This window comes from Kwoniella shandongensis, chromosome 2 (genome assembly GCF_008629635.2).
Source record: "Kwoniella shandongensis chromosome 2, complete sequence".
NCBI lineage: Eukaryota > Fungi > Basidiomycota > Tremellomycetes > Tremellales > Cryptococcaceae > Kwoniella > Kwoniella shandongensis.
The window spans coordinates 1,057,773-1,078,505 of record NC_089288.1 but is presented as its reverse complement, the minus strand read 5'-3'; the positions used below and the strand labels follow the sequence as shown (position 1 = coordinate 1,078,505).

The 20,733-nt window shown below is 49.5% G+C and overlaps 7 protein-coding genes across 7 annotated transcripts; 2 read left to right on the top strand and 5 right to left on the bottom strand.

Moving 5' to 3' along the window:
- Positions 1–334: 334 nt before the first annotated feature.
- On the bottom strand, positions 335–2,501 carry CI109_101074 (uncharacterized protein; the record flags this gene model as incomplete). Its single annotated transcript, XM_065966892.1, has 13 exons — positions 335–443; positions 505–651; positions 705–745; positions 804–814; positions 873–977; positions 1,033–1,116; positions 1,173–1,500; positions 1,629–1,749; positions 1,803–1,914; positions 1,973–2,018; positions 2,079–2,090; positions 2,143–2,201; positions 2,258–2,501. The coding sequence occupies 13 exons, from the start codon at positions 2,499–2,501 to the stop codon at positions 335–337; spliced, it is 1,419 nt and encodes a 472-aa protein (XP_065822964.1).
- A 377-nt stretch (positions 2,502–2,878) lies between these two features.
- On the top strand, positions 2,879–3,907 carry CI109_101073 (uncharacterized protein; the record flags this gene model as incomplete). Its single annotated transcript, XM_065966891.1, has 4 exons — positions 2,879–2,910; positions 2,968–3,327; positions 3,534–3,747; positions 3,854–3,907. 4 exons carry the CDS (start codon positions 2,879–2,881, stop codon positions 3,905–3,907), a joined length of 660 nt encoding a protein of 219 aa, XP_065822963.1.
- Positions 3,908–4,102: 195 nt separating this feature from the next.
- CI109_101072 (uncharacterized protein) lies at positions 4,103–8,133 on the bottom strand (the record flags this gene model as incomplete). The annotated part of the gene is made up of 11 exons (XM_065966890.1): positions 4,103–4,372; positions 4,438–4,585; positions 4,659–4,948; positions 5,007–5,057; positions 5,112–5,657; positions 5,717–5,851; positions 5,910–6,075; positions 6,165–6,249; positions 6,315–6,797; positions 6,851–8,018; positions 8,101–8,133. The coding sequence occupies 11 exons, from the start codon at positions 8,131–8,133 to the stop codon at positions 4,103–4,105; spliced, it is 3,375 nt and encodes a 1,124-aa protein (XP_065822962.1).
- A 377-nt stretch (positions 8,134–8,510) lies between these two features.
- CI109_101071 (uncharacterized protein) lies at positions 8,511–10,165 on the bottom strand (the record flags this gene model as incomplete). The annotated part of the gene is made up of 11 exons (XM_032002723.1): positions 8,511–8,560; positions 8,640–8,776; positions 8,835–8,863; positions 8,931–8,990; positions 9,063–9,121; positions 9,192–9,241; positions 9,312–9,417; positions 9,494–9,593; positions 9,782–9,873; positions 9,999–10,035; positions 10,109–10,165. The coding sequence occupies 11 exons, from the start codon at positions 10,163–10,165 to the stop codon at positions 8,511–8,513; spliced, it is 777 nt and encodes a 258-aa protein (XP_031863062.1).
- A 660-nt stretch (positions 10,166–10,825) lies between these two features.
- On the bottom strand, positions 10,826–13,293 carry CI109_101070 (uncharacterized protein; the record flags this gene model as incomplete). The annotated part of the gene is made up of 7 exons (XM_065966889.1): positions 10,826–11,121; positions 11,193–11,292; positions 11,348–11,403; positions 11,466–12,177; positions 12,233–12,312; positions 12,382–12,543; positions 12,609–13,293. The coding sequence occupies 7 exons, from the start codon at positions 13,291–13,293 to the stop codon at positions 10,826–10,828; spliced, it is 2,091 nt and encodes a 696-aa protein (XP_065822961.1).
- A 1,507-nt stretch (positions 13,294–14,800) lies between these two features.
- On the top strand, positions 14,801–18,477 carry CI109_101069 (uncharacterized protein; the record flags this gene model as incomplete). Its single annotated transcript, XM_032002721.1, has 10 exons — positions 14,801–15,567; positions 15,631–16,042; positions 16,103–16,120; positions 16,175–16,469; positions 16,528–16,744; positions 16,799–17,117; positions 17,172–17,547; positions 17,619–17,771; positions 17,863–18,025; positions 18,150–18,477. 10 exons carry the CDS (start codon positions 14,801–14,803, stop codon positions 18,475–18,477), a joined length of 3,048 nt encoding a protein of 1,015 aa, XP_031863060.1.
- A 79-nt stretch (positions 18,478–18,556) lies between these two features.
- Positions 18,557–20,477, bottom strand: CI109_101068 (uncharacterized protein; the record flags this gene model as incomplete). Its single annotated transcript, XM_032002720.1, has 8 exons — positions 18,557–18,929; positions 19,015–19,080; positions 19,145–19,214; positions 19,340–19,500; positions 19,575–19,660; positions 19,777–19,912; positions 20,084–20,363; positions 20,468–20,477. The coding sequence occupies 8 exons, from the start codon at positions 20,475–20,477 to the stop codon at positions 18,557–18,559; spliced, it is 1,182 nt and encodes a 393-aa protein (XP_031863059.1).
- Positions 20,478–20,733: the final 256 nt, after the last annotated feature.

Here is a 20,733-nt window from a genome sequence, read left to right as displayed (position 1 = left end):
CATTCAGAAGCAAGGGGTTATTAGAAGACTGACTGAAACGACTGGAAGACTTATCCAGACGTTCCTTCTCTGTGTGTCAGCATGATGAATGGACCGAATGAGTCGGCCACGTCATGATGAACATAGACAAGCGTGAAAGACAAATGAGAGTACCCCTTGACTATGGGACTGGTGAAAAGAAGGAGCACACCCTTTCTAATCTTGGGTAAGGGGTACTCGAAATTGCTGGTATGGCGCCAAATCGATCGCACTGGGTCGAAAAGAAGGCGGAAGGCAGATCATCATACAGCGAGAAATGTCGTCCAGCAAGTAAATTGTGGATTGTAAGTGCATGCTATGATGCTAATAGCTGATCAATTATAGTTGTGTCTATAGGTATGTCGTGCGCTTGCAGATATTCGTCTGACCAGAACTTGCTCTGATGTCTAGCACCAGAGTCGCACCTAGCCACGCAGATGCGATTCATGAGCTCCATGCCGGATTCGAGCGATCATCATGACTCACAAGATCGTAGCTATTCTACTCCCTCGACTCAGTGTTTTCGCTAATCTCACGCACGCGACGAGATTACACGCGCTCGACGAGCCGAGATATAGGCCATCGTGCTGCACTAGATATCGTGACATTGCGACTGCCTCAGTATCGGATACACTAAAAGGTTTTGTTAGCTACGGGATAGCTATCGAGACCGCCAGGAAACGTACCGGTACGCATCGTCAATGATGTCCAACCCCAAGGAGAAGTTCTGTGTTATCTGTGGGCAACGTCAATATCGCCTCGATGAGTAGTGATGAATAACGAACTCTGTTGATTCCTGCAGGGGAGGCTTCAGCAATCTCGCTACGGTTGAATTGCAGTCATGCTGTACCCACCAATGCCCTCCACGACCGTGTCCACCTGATGTCTTCTCTTCTTTCCCTCGCTCTCCTTCAAATCAAACATGACATTGAATTTGACCTTGTTATATAGTCCAGAGCCTGTTCCCACTCTGTAAGCATAGCTGCCACATATCAGGCTAGACAAATCACCCACCTTCTGGATCTGACAACACGACCTTTACATCCGGCAAAGCCTTCTTCAGGAACTTTCCAGTTCCCGCAACTGTCCCACCAGTACCTATATACACCGTTAACCCTTGTTATCCCCTAAGCGAAAATGAATGTAGTACTCACCAGCTCCACTGACGAACGCATCCAAACGCCCACTAGTCTGTCTCAAGATCTCCGGTCCAGTCCCCTTATAGTGCGCATGGAAATTACTCTCATTCTCAAATTGGTCCGCGAAGAATCCCCTTGGTTTCGTCTCGAGCGCCGGTCTCAGGATCTGTGGTAAGGAAATATGAGGGATGAGGGATGTGTCTTCGTCATCCCCAACCGTATCGGTAGTGTGTTCGACTTCGGACGGTTCGGCTTGGGTTGAGATGGCGAGTTCGTCACCGTGAGCAGGGATGTTTGTCAATTCCGTAGCACCGAATTCGAGAGCTCTTTTCCGGGCGAGGTTCTGAAGGATACATCAGTACTTTTCCTGGCACGGATCTGTGTAGACGATAACATACGACAAACTACCAGAGACAATCGACCGGCATCAGCAACTGTTCTTGACATTCAAATCACCCAAAACCCACTCACTTGCTTCTCGTCCACAATACTGGCCGGTCTAACCCTTTCCACCTTTGCTCCCAGCTTCTCAAGCACTTGCACCTTCTCGATGGCCACATCGTCCGGCATAATAATGCAGCATTCGTAGCCCCTACCGCTGGTTGTTAGCGTCCTTGGCTTCACCCAAATATATGAGATACCCACTTTGCTCTTCCAACGGTAGCTAGTGAGATTCCTGTACTTCCCACCGTTCCTTCGAACAAAACTGAACCGGTATTGGGATGTAATAATCCTTGAGCCTCGGCATCCTCGATTACTGAAGATCGCTTCGTTAGCACACCCCCAGCTTCGGCTTTCCTGAAGACATGACCTACTTTGCAATGCTACTCTGTCTTTGACGGATCCGCCCGGATTCAGATACTGCTCGTCCAGTCAGAAATTACTGCTATTTATTGTGAATTAGTTCTGGAGTCGACATACCTCTGCTTTGCCCTGCACGACCATAGTCAGCACGAAAAGTATAACAAGCATTCGGAATACACACCAATATTTCGACGCCCAAAGCATCACTCAGCGAATTTATCCGTATCAGGGGTGTATTCCCTGTATACATCGTCAAGTCAACATATCTCCACCAGACAGATCTCGTCCAATCTCACCTATCAATCCAATAACCCCCGGTACGATCTCATCGCTCCTCAACTCTATCGGTCTAGGCGGTATTCTCTTGATCGCCTTCCGTCTCCTCCAATCTTGGAAATACCATGCTGCAGAAGTGGAGGACAATGATAATCCTATACCTAGAACAACGCCCCAGACAATATCGCGGGTGAAACGAGTTGGGAAACGGAGTTTGTCGTATGTTTTGGCCCAAAAGATGGAGATCGTTTCTTGATATCCCATCGTGAGCTCGAGAGGAGGTCGGTCGTGCAACGACTGTAGCTGAACAGCTGAAGGGAAAAGTATCGTAGAGTTAATTGTTGACAAGTAAGATTGCAATCGAAGTGGGAGATGGTTACCGTCGATATAGTGTATTTCCAGGAACGCGTTCCGTCAACTCGTTCGCTCGTTCACTCGCGTGGAGGTTAATGACAACTTGTTTCCTCGTTCATTACATTCATCATTAATATCTCGTCTTATCTAAATCCAAGCAGCTCCCTACTTGATCCATCATTCCGCCAGAAGACTTGGAGAGGAAGAACTACGAACACAACCGATCAGTAGACATTCTCCAACGTACGAACCCACCGGACCTCTCGCGTCGTCCGTCTATTGTCAACATGACCATTTTCTCATTATACATATTTGACCGGTATGTGCTCTTGTGTCTACTTCACTCGATCTAGAGCTGAGTGTCTCACGTGCTTAGTCACTGTGAATGCATCTACTACCAAGATTGGCACCGAACTCGATCTGCTCGACCGCCCCCTCCTCCATCCTTCAAAGCTGGTGTTCATAGATTACCTCCCCCGTCTTCCCAAGCCCAACACGGTAACGACAATACGACGACGACAGGTCGCGAATCCATATTCTCAGATAACAACAACAGATCGTCATTACAAAGTCAGATCAATGGAGGCGGAAGTGGTGGAGGGATGAATGGGTTAGGTAGTGGAGTGGGAGGTAGTTCGACAAGGGGTCCGAAAGGATTACCGTTTGATGAGGAGGCAAAGTTGGTTTATGGGGTGATTCTGTCGTTGAGAAATATGGTCAAGAAATTATCAGGGCGGTGAGTCGGGAACGAATAACACTGAGATGTAATGATGGTGTTGCTGATCAGACCATATCATCTTCGTTGTCTTGCCATTATCTGTTCTTGTCTCAACTCCTCACAACTTTCCTGGTCTGCTCGTTGTCCTGTCTCCCTACACTCTCCCTTTCGGTTCTATTCTTGTCGACCACTTTCCCTTAACGTGCTCGCCCTTCTACACACAGCGAAGAAGCGTTCACCTCCTACTCCACCTCACAATACAAACTCCACCTCTACGAAACCATCACAGGTTACAAATTCGTCCTTCTCTCTGACCCTTCTTCCGACTCATTACGCTTCGTCCTGAGACAATTGTATGTCGGTCCATTTGTCGATTATGTGGTTAGGAATCCTCTGGTGGTCATGGACTCAAGAGAAGAGGGTATCGACAACGATCAGGTGAGTGGCTCGTTGTTTTGTTCCGTCGTCGATGATGATCCATGCCATCATCACCCTCTTCTATGATCTCGTGGCGGGTCGCTGATCGCCCTTTCCCCCTACACAGTTCCGAGCAGCTGTAGACAGACATATGCGCGGCTTATCAATGTTCGGCACATGATGTAACTATAGAAACGACAACGAGATGGTCCATGCATGTTAGCGATGTGGTCCAAGTGTCGATTGCAGCTCATCGCTCAATGTTGAAATTACAACACTTTCATCTGGTGATCTATCTCCTCTCCTTCCTCACATGTAGACCACACAAAGGGCACTCTATACACCTCGCACTTGCACTGTTCTATCCTCCACTAGACTACACTTCCGTCGCTCCTTTACCCCTCGCTTTCTTCACAGATCCAGGTGCAGATTTGCCTACCTCTTGCTCCTCCTTGACCACCTCCATCGCATCATCGCCTCCTACTGCTACGAACTTGTTTCTCAATGTCGTCAACAAACTTCGTCTTGTCTCCTTTGCAGTCTTGTCATCTGCTCCTGAACCATCTTGACCATCTAATGTGATCTCTTCGCCGCCTACTGCATCGTCTAGTTGCAATTTGGTCATTCCGATGGCCAACATATCCTCCTGAAAAATTTCCGAAATATCGTTAGCTGGGATTCTCGTTGTACTGTACGACACTCGTGACCCACATCGATAGATCCCTTTGTGATCAACTTGATCACCTCGACTTCCTTCTCTTGACCGATACGATATGCTCTATCGGCAGCTTGTCGATCGTTGTGAGGGTTGAAATCTTGGTCATAGATCACGACGACCGATGCGGCGGTCAGATTGATACTGCATCGCGAGTCAAAAGCATGTCAGCGACAATCCCTCAGCTATATTCAGAATTGACTGCGTTCCCACTCACCCAACACCACCCGCCTTCGTTGAAAGCAGGAAGACCGTGATTTCCGGATCATCGTTAAACTCATCGACCAACCCTTGTCTCTCGTCCGTCTTGGTCTGACCATCCAATCGAGTGTATTTGACGCCAAGGTGGTCTAATGCCTTCTCGAGGATGTCGAGGATCATGACAAATTGCGAGAAGAGGAGGATCCTTTTATCATCCTTCTTCGACGATTCGATGATGTTTTGCAAGGCAACAATCTTGCCTCCTTCAAGGAAGGCTGTCGGTTCCAAAGCGTGCTTGCGCAGTTCCTATCGCTGTCGTCAGTCCTCATGTTCCGCGTAGACAAGACAGCAGAGTAACACTCACATCCTCGATCGAGGTCGAGCAGAAGTTGGAAATCTCGTAGTCGCTCATGTACTGTTCACAACTCGTCAGCTTCCCGTCCTTACAGCCTGTTGTTGCTTCACCCACCTCAAGATCCTCGATCACATAATCCAGATTACAATCGCAATACGTCGGGGTGTTGAGACATTCTTTGGCCAACTGCTTGATCTTGGCATCCGTGTAATGCCTTCTGAACAATAACGGATGGCTCGCCGCTTTTCTCAGATCCATAAGGATGTTCGAACTGTTTCCTCCGGCGGGTTGCACTTTCTTCCCTTTGGCAGCTTTCTTCGCACCGGGCTTTTTCTGACTGGCGACCTCGTCATTTACCGCAACAGCATCCAAAAGATCGTCCGACAGCTCGGCCAGGACCTTTTTGGACCGTTGCATTGTCTCGTTGTAAAGTTTCGCTTGGACTTTGGTCATATCACATTCCTCTACCCGCTCGTGTTTGGGTGGCAGGGTCAAGACATTTGCCTTTCGACGTCGAAGGACAAAGGGTGTCAACATCGCTCGCGCTCGGGATGTCCGTTGTTGCGATAGGAGACTGGCGTGACCTTGAGATTTGAAGATCGCTCGGAGATAGGGTTCAGCATCCGTGAAGGTGTCCTTGTGAATGAACATGAGGAGGGACTAATGGCAGCGCAAAACAATCAGCTTATTTCAGATAAAATGCGAGGTCGATCACGTACGACCAGCTCTTGCAAGTTATTCTGCAATGGTGTTCCTGTGAGGAGTAATCGCCACCTCGGCTTGATGGATAGCAGATCGCTATACGCTTTCGTCGTACAACTCTTCAATCGATGACCCTCATCATAGATACATGTCTGAGTCCAAGTTCTCCAATCAGCACCCAGCTCTCTATGACTACGATGCTCAACTCACCTCAAATTCAATCTTCTTTCTGAAGAAGCTCAAATCGTCCGCTGATGTCACCTGTGTATAAGATGCCAGCACGACCTCCAATTTGCCTGATCTAAACCTCTTCTTGAGGTCATCTCGAAGACTAGCTCGTTCGGCTTGAGATCCGTAATATGTCTGAACGTCGACGCTGGGTGCGAATCGGTCGAATTCTCTTGTCCAATTTTCCAAGGTGGACGCTCTGCTTGTCAGCTGCTGCTAGTGACTGAGTAAACTCACGGTACAAAGATCATATGAGGTCCCTTGATTCCCCTCTCCTTCAGAGCTGCGATGAACGCGATCACCTGGATGGTTTTGCCGAGACCTGGTATTCAGTCAAGCATATGCGTTAACCCCGTTCTATACGTGAACAGCCGCAGACCGACTCACCCATCTCATCTGCCAGGATACAACCGATCTTTTTCGAATAGAGAAGATTCAACCAATTGACACCCAGCAACTGATAATCCTTCAACACTGTGCCCTTGCTCAGTGTCGACGGTTGAGTTTGGATGTAACTGCTTAGGATCTTCCTCTTCTTCATATCCGTCTCGTTCCTCAGCAACTCCGACACCTTGGCCACGTCGACTTTGACATCGTTCAATCCGTCAGAACGAGGTGTGCCAATGACGCTGTTATCTTGAGCGATGGACGCGCCTCTCCATACGGCCAAAGTGTTGGCAACGTCGGTGGCGATCGCTTCACATCGATTGAGACAAGCGTCGATCTGGACGTAACCTTCCATGATCTCGGTATATTGTTCAAATAGCTTGACAGATACACCACGGGCCTTGTTTAGCTTATGTCGACAGTCTTCCACATCTTCGTACGGTCGTAGTCGTATGATGGTAGCTGCTTGCTCCGCACTGCAGGCTACAGATTGATCTGTCAGCTGAAACCACCGTTGCCGTTGCAGTAAAACTCACCAATAGTCCCTGTAAGCACGTCCGCTTCAACCTCGTTGAACGCTTTAAGCGCTTCTCCCTCCGCATCGACCTCTGGATCTCCTTTTCTCTTTTTCCTCCTCCTCCCTTCGTCTCCTGACCAACTCCCATCACTCTCCGCATCCGACGCCTCGTTCGCTGATTCGCTCTCGTCCGGATCCCTCCTCTTCCCATTCGAAGCTCTATTCGCGTAAATCGATGATTTCTCGTTCTTCTTCGGCTTGGGCGGGACTCGGTTTTTGACCACTACTGGTATCGGTGGTGGTTGGGAGGGTCGCTGTACGATGGTCGGACGAGTTTGCCCTGGTAATTTAGGCTTCGCCGAGACGAATTGGAGCGGGGCGGAAGGTGGGACTGCAGAAGGTCGATAAGAGGTTGTAGAGGAAGGAGAAGCGATTGGAGATCCTTGTTGGGCAGCTCGAACGTTATCGATATGTTGGATCTGGTTGATAGCGCGATCTGGGTTGTCTGGATATTTCCGCAAGATTGACAAGACTTGAATTCTCGTCACGTTTGGGAATTGGACCTGTAGTCTTGAAGCTAGTAACCCTTCCTGATCCTCCTGTTGTGATCGCGCAGCAAGGACTAGACTCGGTTGTCTGGAGCTTGAAGAGGTAGGCGAAGAAGGGGAGGCGAAGGATGTACGAGTAGGGGAATCGACCTCGTCAGGATCGGCATACCGAGCTTTCAGTCGACTGAGAGGTTTCGGCGACGATGGTGACAAGTCGGCAAGAGATACAGTTGCAGTCGAGGTGGAGGGTTGTTGGTCGTTTGAGTGCGAGGTGGCGGCATGACGACTATGTAAGGCCTTCAATACATCTTGAGGACTACCCGAGAAAGCTTGAGCACCACCATGACCATTCTCGACCTTCTTCCCTATCCCCGAAGACGGTATCACGCCAGCCGGAGCTGGAGCTGGAGCACTAGCAATCCCATTTCCGTAGGTGAGCCTCGTTCCGTTCCCATTTGAGGTGGCGGAAGGGAAATATTTCGAAGACGATCGATTGGAATAGTCTGCAGCAGCAGCAGGAGAAGAAGAGGGAGGAACAAGCACCGTCGAAGGTTCAGGTGATGATCTGTCGCTGAGACTGGAAGGCTGAGGAGTAACACTTTTGTTCTGCTTCTTCAGCTTGAGAGCGAGAAGCGCCTCCTGAAATAACAGCAAACGGGAAAGTTGACGCGAGGTTAGCTAAACTCGTCGTTCGTACTTCAGCGACAAGAAAGTAACTCACGCGCCGTTTCCTCTCAGCTTCGGCTGATGACATGATACACGAGAGAACCAAATATGTACTATAGCTCCGTAGCAGATGACAAGGAGATAAGCTACAGATGAATGTTGGAGATACGAATTGCGATTTGAGATGTGGTAATAAATGTAGGAGTGAACGACTATAGTCTGTCACCCATCCGTCAAAAGACGCGCTCCGAGTGAAAATAATTTCTAATTTCAATGTTTATTATTTGCTGGTAAATGAGTTGAATTTGATCCCGCTAATCATCAGGATGCGGCAATGTACATGCATCTTGTAATCGAGTTTTATATTTCGTATCGGTCACTTCTTATCTGCCTACTTCTCTCTCTTCTTTTCTGCTTGTCTGTGTCTCTCCTCTTGGGATGTATTGTATATGAATTGTCTACAATCTACCAGGCCGAGTAGCCTCCATCGACAATCAACTCTGAGCCAGTGATATCTGCGAAATACAAAGGAATACCGCGATCAGCGAGATACATCCTACTGATCACGCGAGACGGTTAGACAAAAACACTTACAAGATGCTTGGTCCGAGAGGAAGAAGACGGTGGGACTGGCTTGCTCGTCCGGAGTGGAGAGCCTACCAACGAAGGTTGCATCCTCAACCTCTTTCCTAGCTTTGGCATCGTCTCGGAGACTTTGGTTCATATCGGTGCTGGAAGGAGCATATGTCAGCTGACTAATGAAATACGGCGAGTATGAATGCGGCTCACTCGACGTAACCAGGAGAAACGACGTTGACCTGTCCGATCGAACACAAGCAGGTGGTAAGCTTCGTTCGTGACGTGATTTAATGTCATGTCACTCACAAGAATACCCATTGGGGCCCATTCCATAGACAAAGCCTTGGCGAGCATTGTCAGAGCGCTCTATAATAAAGCTTCAGGATTAGCGTTCCTCCTCACTCTATCCGTCTATTGACTTCATCAGTACCGACATACCTTTGACGGGTTGTAAAAGGCTTGCGCTATTCCCTTGTTGGCGACAGTGCCAGAGACAGCTACGAAAGATCGACACGACGAGTCAGTCTCCGTTCGGCGAAGCCTTGGTCCGTATATGAACACACTTACACGATATGAAGACTATACGACCGTTCTGATATTGGTGTTCTTTCCAAAGTCTATGATGTAGTGAGAACGTCAACACGGCACTTCCGCCGGGAATGATGCCTTTGACCGTTGTGAACTTACAAAGCAGCTGCCTGAGCAGCGACAAACACACCCCACACGTTGGGTTCGAAAGTCTTGTAAAAGTCCTCCTTGGTATATTCCAAGGCGGGCTTGTGGTGACTGACGCCTGACGTCGTGGGAAGGCGGTCAGCGCCAGTAAAAGTGTAATTACAGCGAGGAGCAGGGGTGTAGTTGGAACTCACCCGCGTTACAGACCACACCGCCAACAGGTCCGACATCATGGTAGATAGTCCTGAACAATTCTTGAACCGCTTTCTGATCCGTCACATCGCATTTATATGCCTGGAATACATATCACAATGGTAGATAGTCAGCAAAGAGAGAACCAAACAAGTAAGTATCCATATGTGCTGCGTGCTGAACGGATGCCTGGTGCATCAAAGTGGTTCTTTATGTCGATCGATCGCACCAGGACCGCTTGTCCAGAGGAGCCCCGCGGGAGAGGGTGAGAGAGTCAGAGAGCCACTCACGACGCATCGGACATCATATTTCTCTGCAATACCCTTAGCTATCTCTGGAGCATCTTCACTCTGCCTATAGAGGATCGCGACGTGTGCGCCGGCTGTGACCAAAACAATCTCACATCAATCAAAGAGCCAGGATCGCCGGGCACAAATCGAGTGTCGTGAATGTCCAGCGTAGTCGAGCATCTACCTGATGTGGGGCAGGAATTGGGGCTCAGCTCACCTTGTGCTACTTGATGACTGATCGCGAGACCGATACCCTATCCACAACCAAACACGGTCTTGTCAACTCTCCACCCCTCTGTCGTTTCGTTATGGTTCGACCCGACTCACCCGATTACCACCCGTCACAACGATACACTTTCCCGAAAGGTCAATTTGCCATACCATACTGTTTTGTGTTTGTGCTTTTTATGCGATGTATAGTGACACAGAGAGAGAGAATGAATGTCAGTTGTTAATCTGGAAGAGCTGTTTATCTGTTATGCAGCACATGTATATCAACCAACTCTGTCCTTGACATCACTATCGAGGAACGTTACGCCAATCCCGCTATTGATGCTATTGATCTGACGGGTACGTAGTGGAATATCGTCCCCTACGTCACTGATACTGGATTGATAACGTTAACTTACAGCTGATAGATCGAGATCTGCCAATAATACGGTTCCCGGCCCTTTGATTGACCGGTTCAGTTTTGGCTTGGTTTACTCTTCGAATTGTGTCCGCTTGACTTGAATTGACTTGAAAGTAGTGAGTCCACTCATCACTCTTATCGCATCTGTATATACCAACATCAGACGTACATACCAAAGACGTCTTCTATGTGCAGCATCAAGCGACAAGGTAGACAAGCATGAGCAGTCTCGAGAGAGTCACCTTTCTTCTGCCGCCTCCACCTAGGCGTTAGTCACCGCTTACAAAGGCTTCCCACACGTCGCAAACATGGCATGCATAGTATCTTCGTCAAGTTTCATATGTATCGTTATGTATATGCAATAGAGACAGCACCCTGAATTAGACGCCATCTCCCTTCTCTTTCTTGTAATATCACTGAGTCGCAGCCGTCGCCGTTCGTGCAGCACTCGCATTAACCCCAGGGGAAGGGGATGAACTACCTCTCTGATCCAAAGCAGCCACATCTGGTAAAGTCACTTGTGCTCTGCCCGTACCTCCTCCACCTCCACCTCCACCGCCGGTGCCGTTCGCATTTTGTGAACTTGTCGATGCGGTGGCCGCAGCAGGTGTCGGTTGATTCACGCCAAGTGAATCTTCCATCTTCTTAGGGAAATGATCGGGATATAGAGTATCGCCGGCACGAATTAGACCAAAGGCGCCCTCATAACCTGACAACAAGGGGACGTTAGCACACAGTTCAGATTGACGTCGTCTGCTCAATGGGGCGATGGATTCTCACCTCGGAGGTTCTCCGGGGTGAAGCAGTCCCGCCATCGTCCGACCATATACCCTCCTGTGTGGAGGTAACCACGCCACAACCATCGTCCCATGACGTGGCGCTGTGTAGGATGCGTCAGCTCAAGGACATGACCGTGTGTATGTGTCACAACGTACGGAATAATGCAAGTCCAATATGACCAATCCATCCCACGACCTCACTCTGCCTCTCACTTTGGCCCATCCCCAGCTGGTACGACACTACTCATTAGCCATGTCATCATTCGCTCTGCACTCACCCTTCCGCTGATCAAAATCTCCTTTGTCCAGCCTTTTTCCACCTCATCCGCGTCATCGCAGAGCTCGTTCCCATAGCCCGCCTGGATCCTCTCTTGTTCTTCGTCTGTCTCTCCTCCCTCTTCTTGGAAGCCTGCGCACAACAACGGTCCTTTCCCGCCGACATCTTCCTCTCTCACTTTGACCATCGTCTCTTTCAACTCCATCTCCGCAACTTGCTCCGCAAACGTGCCAGTGTAAACTCCTCTCATATCACCCGCGAGGATCTGTCGGTAGAGGTCGAAATCATAGAACAAGAATTTACCGCGCCAATAGCCTTGTATTTGCCCACGATATGTGAGAGGCGGCAATCCCTGAGACGTATGGGGATCCTGACACATTGTATTTCTCTGCCATTCTCTGTCGTGCAAAGGTGATTCCATTGTTTGGATAGCTGAGAACAGCCCCGGAAGCCCCGCTTCGAACGGAGTGCTGGAGAACGTAGAACTACCGGCTTTGAGACCGACTCGATCGGAATGTCGTTCCAGAAGACGCATAAATCCGACATAGACACCGAGGATGAAGTGAGGTGGGACACGCTTCCAGCTGTAGCCGAATCGTTTATAGGTCATCGCCTTGCTGCGTAATGTTAGATCGGGTTCGTGATCCGTACAGTCGGGAGCACATAACGGCAGCTTGCGATGATGCCAAGGAGCGTAGGTCACGTCGTACTGGGCGCACGTCAGTTTTTCACTGTAGTTGAGAGTTAGGGCCTCGCCAACTTACCTTTGCGCATGCGAAAACATACGGACGAAGCATGAAGATCTTCTCGTCCACCTCTGCGGCATTGTCTTCGCCGATGGTATCTGAGGATAGCATGAAAGCTCAATCAGCCGTTCTCTTGATCATTTTCGGAAAGGTCATGCATTACTCACCTATACCTGCGAACAAAGAACACCAAATAGCAAGCGACTTGTCACCCGTCTCTCGTGGATACCCAGGTACGAGCGATTCTTTCAACAAGTTATCCTTGTAATATGTGCCAAGAAACTCTTTCAAATGGCATCGGCCGTTCAAAAATCGTAGATTCTTCCCATCTAGCATCGTACTCATGGTCAGCAAGGCCAGGTTATGTTCGTCAAAGCAGCAGGCTCACACTTACCGTCTTCTGTCAATAAGAACCAAACGTTCCATAGGTCCGCTATGAAGGTCGCTTTATCGCATACACCCGGTATTTCCACCTTTTTATATTCCGCCACTTTTCTCATCCTCATACAACTCTCCCACCTCGATCTGTAATCTATCGCCCAGCTCCTTGGATCCGCGAAGAGGTTGAACAATTTCTTCCCTTTCCCTGCCTGGGTCGAAAGGTGCTGTACCATCCAGTTATATCTTCTATCCAGAGCGGCATAATCGAAAGTCGCTTGGAAGAGTCGGTGATATAACTGTGGATTGTTGTCAAATGAAATTGCTTCATGTATCGTCCGAGAGGTGTGTAGAAATGGGAGAAGTGAACAAGGATGTGAGCCGTAACCTTGATCATCTACGACGAGGTGAAAGGCAACAAGAGCAAGCAATTCACGCGGAAGAGATTCCAGCGTCTTTTTGCCTTTGGGCGCCGAGGATGAAGATGCCAATGATGTGGTTTGTGGTTTGGGCGTCGGCGTACTGGGCGCTGGAGCAGGATGAAACACGGGGGCGATGCCATCTCGGATCATGGTAGGTGTTGAGGTGGACGATGAACCTGATTGAGAGGTAGGTCGTGTGATGATGAACTCGAGGGAAGTTTTGCGTCGATTGTTCGAACTGGTATCACTGCTGGGCGTGGACGGTGCTGAATCGGCCATGTCGAGAGGTTGATCTGGGTGAGATGTATATGTGTGTTTTTTGATCGTTAATGATTGATGTATGTATGTATGCAAATGTGGTATGGGTAGGACACTGCTGTGTATGTATGTGTTTCAATGTTTCTATATGCGTGTGAATGATGATGATGCTGATGGTGTTGTATGATGTGTGTACAGTAATAGCATACTCAATCTTCTCTCTAATTCTCTCTCTCTCTCTCTCTCCCTTGAAACTGAAAATGATCGACGGTACTCACCTGTCACTGTAGAAGGGGGGGACACTCACTCGGTGTTCATTCTCTCTCTTACAGAACGTAACTGTACGCACTCTCGGATGCAAAAGAGAGCAAACCTCTGCCGCTTCCTCGATCTAGCGCCATACAAGCTTCAAAGGGAAAGGGAAAGGGAAAGGGACAGGGGAGAGGAGAGATGGCATTAAGGGTAACAACCAGCAATCAAATTTAACGCCTGCTTTTTATCTCCGAATACGGGGCTGTCTCATTGGGTTTGACCGAGACGGACGGTGACTTTCCAACTCGCAAAGTCAAATTGACTCCGAAAGGTTAATAATCTGTCTTCTTGATTCCAGGTCTCTGTTTATCTCCCTGGCGCGTACTGTAGCTGTTCACGATTCATCAGTGCGGTACAGTACAAATCACTCTAATGAAACACTACATATGCACATGTGATCGTCACTTTATTTTCTACACATCTGTCTGCCAAAGCTTGGACCATGTCAAACAGGGAGAGAATGAGTCTGATTATGAATCACGCCGATGGGCAGTTCGGTCACCGTTGATCAATGGCGAATTAACCGAGGGAAATGGGGGATCTCCGACGGAAAGGAAAGGTTTGCAACAACAGAAACAGATTCGGCAGAACCGACATGGCGCTGGAATTAGAAATTTTGATCCCACATTTAGAAGTTATACAGTGAGTATACACCGGAGTTGCCGGTCATCCGTCAACGGCCGATCATTCTTTCTTTCTTTCGCATTACCAAGACGGAGACAGACACGGACAGGACATCTAATTACGGTGGTAGTGTAGGAACGACTACTTTTTATGCTACACCATTCATGATGATTCATCAGGGGTGTGACTAGTTCGCCTCCCAATTCAATCTCTCAGCTGACCCTTTGTGGGTCTCCCTTCAACCTGTGCAAAACATACCAAAACATCACATGTGCGATTGGGTACCGGGATCCAGTACTCGTACTCCAACTCGGAAGCAAACAAGCCGACGAGATCTGATCGCAGGCGTCCACGTCGACGTCGTCGGCAAGATGATGATAGGCACGTCGAAAAGGAAAGGCTCGCGACACCTGTACCTTGATGCACTGTCACGTGATCTTCGATTGAACGCGGTTGCTTGCGATCGACGATGTGTGATGTCACCCTAGCTATTTCATGAACATTACGACTTCGTCCATGCTTGTTTACAACAATCCAGTGGTGATGCTCCGTAGCTGTCTTACTGTGGTGTCATCTAAACCACCGTGCTACCATGGCACCCAAACGACAGGCTAAACCATCCACACCTCCGCCAGCCAAGAAGAAGACCAAGAAGTCTAGCACAACGACCAACGCTCAAACATCGATCTCGTCATTCTTTTCTTCTCCCTCCAAACCGAAACCTTCGACAAGTCAAGGGGGAGCTCGACGCGATCAAAGTGTGATCAGTATCGATGATTCAGATGACGATAAAGATAATGATGAGGAGCTGGCGAGAAAGTTGGCTAAAGAATGGGCAGAGGACGAAGGTAGAAAGGTTGATGTAAAGGGGAAGGGAAGATCGACGTCTATCGATGAGCCAGAAGATGGGGACGATGACGAGATAGTCTCGGTCGACCCACCATACTCAGAACCACCAGGTGTGAACGGATCATGTTCTAGCAAACATCTTCTGCCCCCTTCTACCAAAGGCAAGGTCGTGAAGAAAGAGCAGGCCACTCTTGCTGAGACTAAACCTATCGCCCCGCTATTCGCTCCTAAACCGCTTCAGAACCCCAACCCACGAACACCTTCACCACCTCTAGTCAAACTTGAGCTCAAGCCTTTCCTGACTCCCACGAAGCCTACTACGATCACTTCTGTCACAGCAGAAGCTGTAGAGCCGATCGACTTCGATACAGACGCTTTCTTGTTTCGCCCTTCTCAGATTGATGTGTCGAAGTGGCCGAAGGGGAGACTACCATATAGTATCCTTGTGGGCGTATACGTTCAGGTTTCAAGTACAAGATCCCGACTCATCATCGTGCGAGTCCTCACAAAGTGAGCTGCATGGTGTCCCTCCACGCCTGTGACAAGGCAACTAATCCAGCGAGCACTTTATAGCTTCCTGCACTTGCTACTCCATGCATCCCCCATCGACCTACCACCTTCCCTCTATCTATTGTCAAATCACCTGCTCCCCTCCTATCTCCCTTGTGAGCTCGGGATCGGGAACCAGATCCTGACCAAAGCCGTCCAGGAAGTGTCCGGACTGCAGCCGCGTGACCTAAAACGACTCTGGGAGAAATGGGGTGATCCTGGGGATGTGGCCTTTGAAGCGAAGAGCAATCTAAGGACACTGGTCAAACCATCTCCCTTACTGGTTGGCGATGTCTACTCGAGACTCTTGGGATTGACGAAAGTGAAGGGCAGTCAGAGCGGTAAAGTGAAGGGAGACATCGTCAGGAAGTTGATGGTGCAAGCTAGAGGGGAGGAAGTGAGATTCTTGGTTAGAAGTTTGATTGGTAATCTTCGGGTGAGCTGGTTCCACTCAGCGTTATCAGATGGGATAGTGCTGATGGGCTTTGACAAACAGATAGGAGCCGTTCGACTCGTAGGTCGAACCTAGCTTCCCATGTTGTGTCAGCGTATACTGATAACTTTGTAGACCCTCCTGACCGCTCTGGCACGAGCGACAGCCCTGTTGCACATGCCTGTCGAACTAGTCGAATCGGTACGACCTATACCTGCCCCACCGCCCAAAGCAGAGAAAGGTCAAAAGCGAATTCCGCGACCGAAAATCGAACCTGATCCTTGTCGTGAAGAAGTGGAAGAACGGTGTCTTGAAGCAGTTAGGACAGTCAGGAAGGTATATGTTCGGCATCCGAATTACGGAGATCTGGTTAGAGGTCTAGACGCTGGTGGATTGGACGGCGTGGAAGATAGAGTTCCTGTCAGCGTCGGTGAGCTAGTTTCTTCCCGAATTGCCACCGCACAGAAGGCAGCTAATGGTCGAACTAGGCATACCTCTTTCCCCTATGCTCGGCTCGATCACGCGGTCACTCAATGAGGTATTCACTCGACTGGGAACGTTGCCTTTCACGGCCGAGGCGAAATTGGATGGACAGCGTGTCCAGATCCACGCTCGTCTCGATGGACCAGAAGGGGAAGATGATGGTGGTGGGAGATGGGTTCAAGGTGATGATGGGTCGAAAGTCTGGGTTAGATTGTTCAGCAGGTGAGTTTGCTGCGCTGACTGTCCAGGCCGATCGGCTGACGAATTCGCTCGCAGACACCTCGAAGACATGACGGAAAAGTATCCGGATGTGTGTCACCTAGTCCTAGCCATGCTAGAACGACCTCTTCCTTCTCCGCCAACTCCCTTTCCAGCCGAAGCTTCGATACCTACCCAGAAGGTCATAGATCTTTTACACGCGCATCACATTTCCTCCTTCATCATGGATGCAGAGATTGTGGCGGTCGACAAGGATACAGGTGCCTATAGGACTTTCCAGGAGCTGTCAAACCGAGCTAAGAAGGATGTGAAGGTCGAGGATATCAAAGTCGTGGTTGGAGTCTTCGCGTTTGATCTGATGTTGATCAATGATGCGGTGGGCCACATTTCCTGACATCGTTAAACATCCACGCTGACACATTCTTCCTAGACGTTGCTCGACTCGCCCTTCTCGCACCGACGACACATCCTCCGCACCCTCTTCGAGCCCTTCTCCTGCCCTTCCGACCTCTCCCTAGCGCGCTTCGCGCACGTCGAGTCTCTTGACTCAACAAGCACGACAGACACCCCTGCCGAAATGCAGGCGTTCTTCGAGCAAGTCGTGGAGCAGAAATGCGAGGGTTTGATGGTGAAGCTATTGGAGAGTGGAGAGGGCATCACAGGTGAAGATGATGAGGACGATGGGATCAATAGTGTGACTGGTACACCGAGGAAGAAGGGGAAGGGAGGTGGTGGTAAGAGAAAGCCTCTACCAGCGACTTATGAGCCTGACCAGCGGAGTCAAGGATGGCTCAAGGTCAAGAAGGGTAAGTGCGAGATAGGATGCAGTGTCGGATGATGCGACACAATGAGCTAACACCTCTGCGTACTTGTGCAGATTACCTCGAAGGACTTGGAGACTCGCTCGACCTCGTACCTATCGGTGCATGGTGGGGACAAGGTCGTAAAGCCGGATGGTGGTCGCCTATCCTTCTCGCTTGCCACAATCCAGAGACAGGCGCTTTGGAAGCGGTCTGCAAGTGTATTTCTGGTAAGTTTCCTCCCACAACGAAAGCTCCTACAAATCAGGGCTGCGGAATACAAAGGGAGGAATCCGTGCTGACCTTACATGGTGTGTGCAGGCTTCACGGACGCCTTCTACAAAGACTTGATCAAACGGTATCCACCTGAAGGGATGCCAGAGCATTGTAGCAAGACTACGATGTTGGGATACTACGAGACGAATGGACTAAGACCGAATGTGTGGTTTGAACCGTCGGAAGTGTGGGAGATACGTGGTGCAGAGTGAGTGGGCCTTCGACCATCATAACAACCGACATATCCGAAGAAATCGCGCTACCCCCATCATATTGAGCAAAATCATATTGAGCGAACAGTGTTTAGCTGACATTACACCCAACAATCACAGTATCACGCTATCTCCAGTGTATCCCGCCGCTGCATCGTTGCTCGGCTCCGAAAGAGGTCTATCTATCCGTTTCCCGCGATTTATGAAGATCCGAGAGGACAAATCGTGGGAGCAAGCGACGACAAGCGAACAGTTCGCCGATATGTATAGGAAACAGATCCAAGAGGCTCCACAACGACGAGATGCAGGGCCAGGGGCAGGCCCGACTGGTGGCGAAGAGATACGGATTGGGTCAGAGGAGAGGGATTTGCCAGATGGCGAGGGTGAGGGAGGGGAGGACGGGGATGAATATGATGACGACGAGATGGAGGATGAGGAGGATCTTTGAGGTTCTCACCTGCATATCGGAATTGTATGCTCATGTACTATTACCGGAAATACCATTTCTATACCGAGCAAGGGGCTTATCACCCTCGCCAGAGATGCATAGCATGATCATAGAACGAACAACTAACCACCAGACTCTCCCCCATCTGTTGGTCTTTCGGAGGTAATCTACACCAATCCGTCCCATACGCTAACGATTCATGACCCTTGAAAGATCGTACTACCCCTCCGACATCTACATTTTCCTGTGTATCGATAGAGGGATTCAGCAGTGATTCCGGGTCGTCAAGTCTGACAACTTTGAATCCATCATGCATGCATGCGACGAGGATATCGCCCTTCCGAGAAGGAGAAGGATGGAATCGAGTTCGCCAAATACCGCCGCCTAATTGGAGTGTTGTGAGGGGTTGTCGAGGAGACCGAGCGTCGAATATCCGAAGAGATTCGTCGTAACTAGCGATGGAACGAGAATAGCAGATTAGACATAGCCTGTGAAGAGTGGGGAGGGGGGGCGTAGTCCGACTGAGGGTTGGCTCACCTGCCCACAGCGAGGAGATGCTCTGTATGTGGAGAAGGCGTGATTGTTGTCACTCCCGCTTCGAAGCTATAACACGAGGACCAAATCAGCTCAATTGGAGATTGACCCTCGTCGAATTTGTTGCGCTCACTTCTTGTTCACCAGCGTGGGTCTTGAAGTTTCTCTCAAATCCCATCGTTTGAGCTTACAGTCGTCTCCCCCTACAGCGACAAGTCAACGTTAGTACGTCATTCTTCTTCCCTTCAGCGCGGAGATACTATGACGAGGACAGATTGCGGACGACTACTCTAGAATAGACGCAGGGCACACAGACAGACAGACGCACCTGACCAGACAATGTTGGTGTCCCAAAGATCGAACGTCGTAATCCACGGTTCGTAGTCGTGCGCATGGAATGTGGACGATACCTCGTACCCCGTCTCAGACGGGACGAGATGGGCTAATGATCCTGTCGATAGTGAGGTGATGATGGATGGTTGGGTGGATCTGGCGGTGAGCAAAAGTCAGCTTGTCTGATGGGTGGTACAGCTTGATGCTGTACAGCGTTCGATTTCACGTACGGGTGTAATCTATGTGAATAATCAAGGGAGAGACAGAGGGTCGTATCGTCGTCCACATCTGTCCTCTGTTGTTCCTCCAATCGTCTCTGTATCACAGAAACTCCCATCAGCGTGCAAATCCCATCCAGTCTACCAGTCCAAGCTCGTCTTGGAAAAGTACATGCAAAGAATCGTCTTGGATCCTCCGGATGGACAAACTCACAGTTTCTGTGTCGAGGAGGTATATCGTGATATGCCCTTTAGCATCGGCCACTCCTAAGCTCGGTCTTCCACCTTGGAGATGAGGAGACCATTTCGTATCGAGTATAGCGGGTGTTTCTATCCGTTGTAGCTCCTCACTACAAGGTGGGGCTGATCAGCACCGTGCTCTATCAAAGAACTGACAACACAGAAAAGTTTGAGTCTGCTCGTGAAGCATGGAAAGACTGTGAATGGCTGATAAGGCGATACACGAGGGACATTGTGCAGACCAAGGGTGTGGATTACATCCCGTCGCGAGATATACTCACAAAGACTCTCCATCCTCCCCTACTTGGAACAACAATATCCTCCCCACTCTCTCTGTCGGTTTACTCGGTCCACCATACTCCTCCATCGAATCAGAGTCTGAATCTGAATCCGCATCGTCATCCTCGGCGTTCTTTAGAGGAGGAGCAGGAGGAGGGGGCGCTTCTTCAGGTTTGACGATTTGATATGTCCCGCATATGAATAGATCTTGATACCCTTCCCAGGGACAGAATTCGATAGAATCAGCAGAATATATAGTATCGACATAAGCGAGTGATTTGGCTACTCCACGGAAGGTGAGTGAGTTAGCAGACAATTGATATAACAGCAGAAAGGTGTGGAGGAAGGTAAGATTTCGAGATGGACAGGTGAAGAGGTGGACTTACCTTCCATCATACGGGACGTTGTGGATGTAACTTCTTTGGGTTATCACGGAGATGTGAAGGAGAGTGACCGTACGTCAGAGTTGCTCGAAAGTTGCCAGTGGTACAAGCAGTAGGGAGAAGGAGTTGCAATAGGTCATTTGGGAACGGAAATTTCAACCAACTTGTGGACTCGCTCGGTGGAGGCGCCGAACAACTCTGGCACACCCCAGGCCGTTTGAGTGGTACATGTACTCGTTGACCTCGCAAGCACATTTCCGTCTCGATCT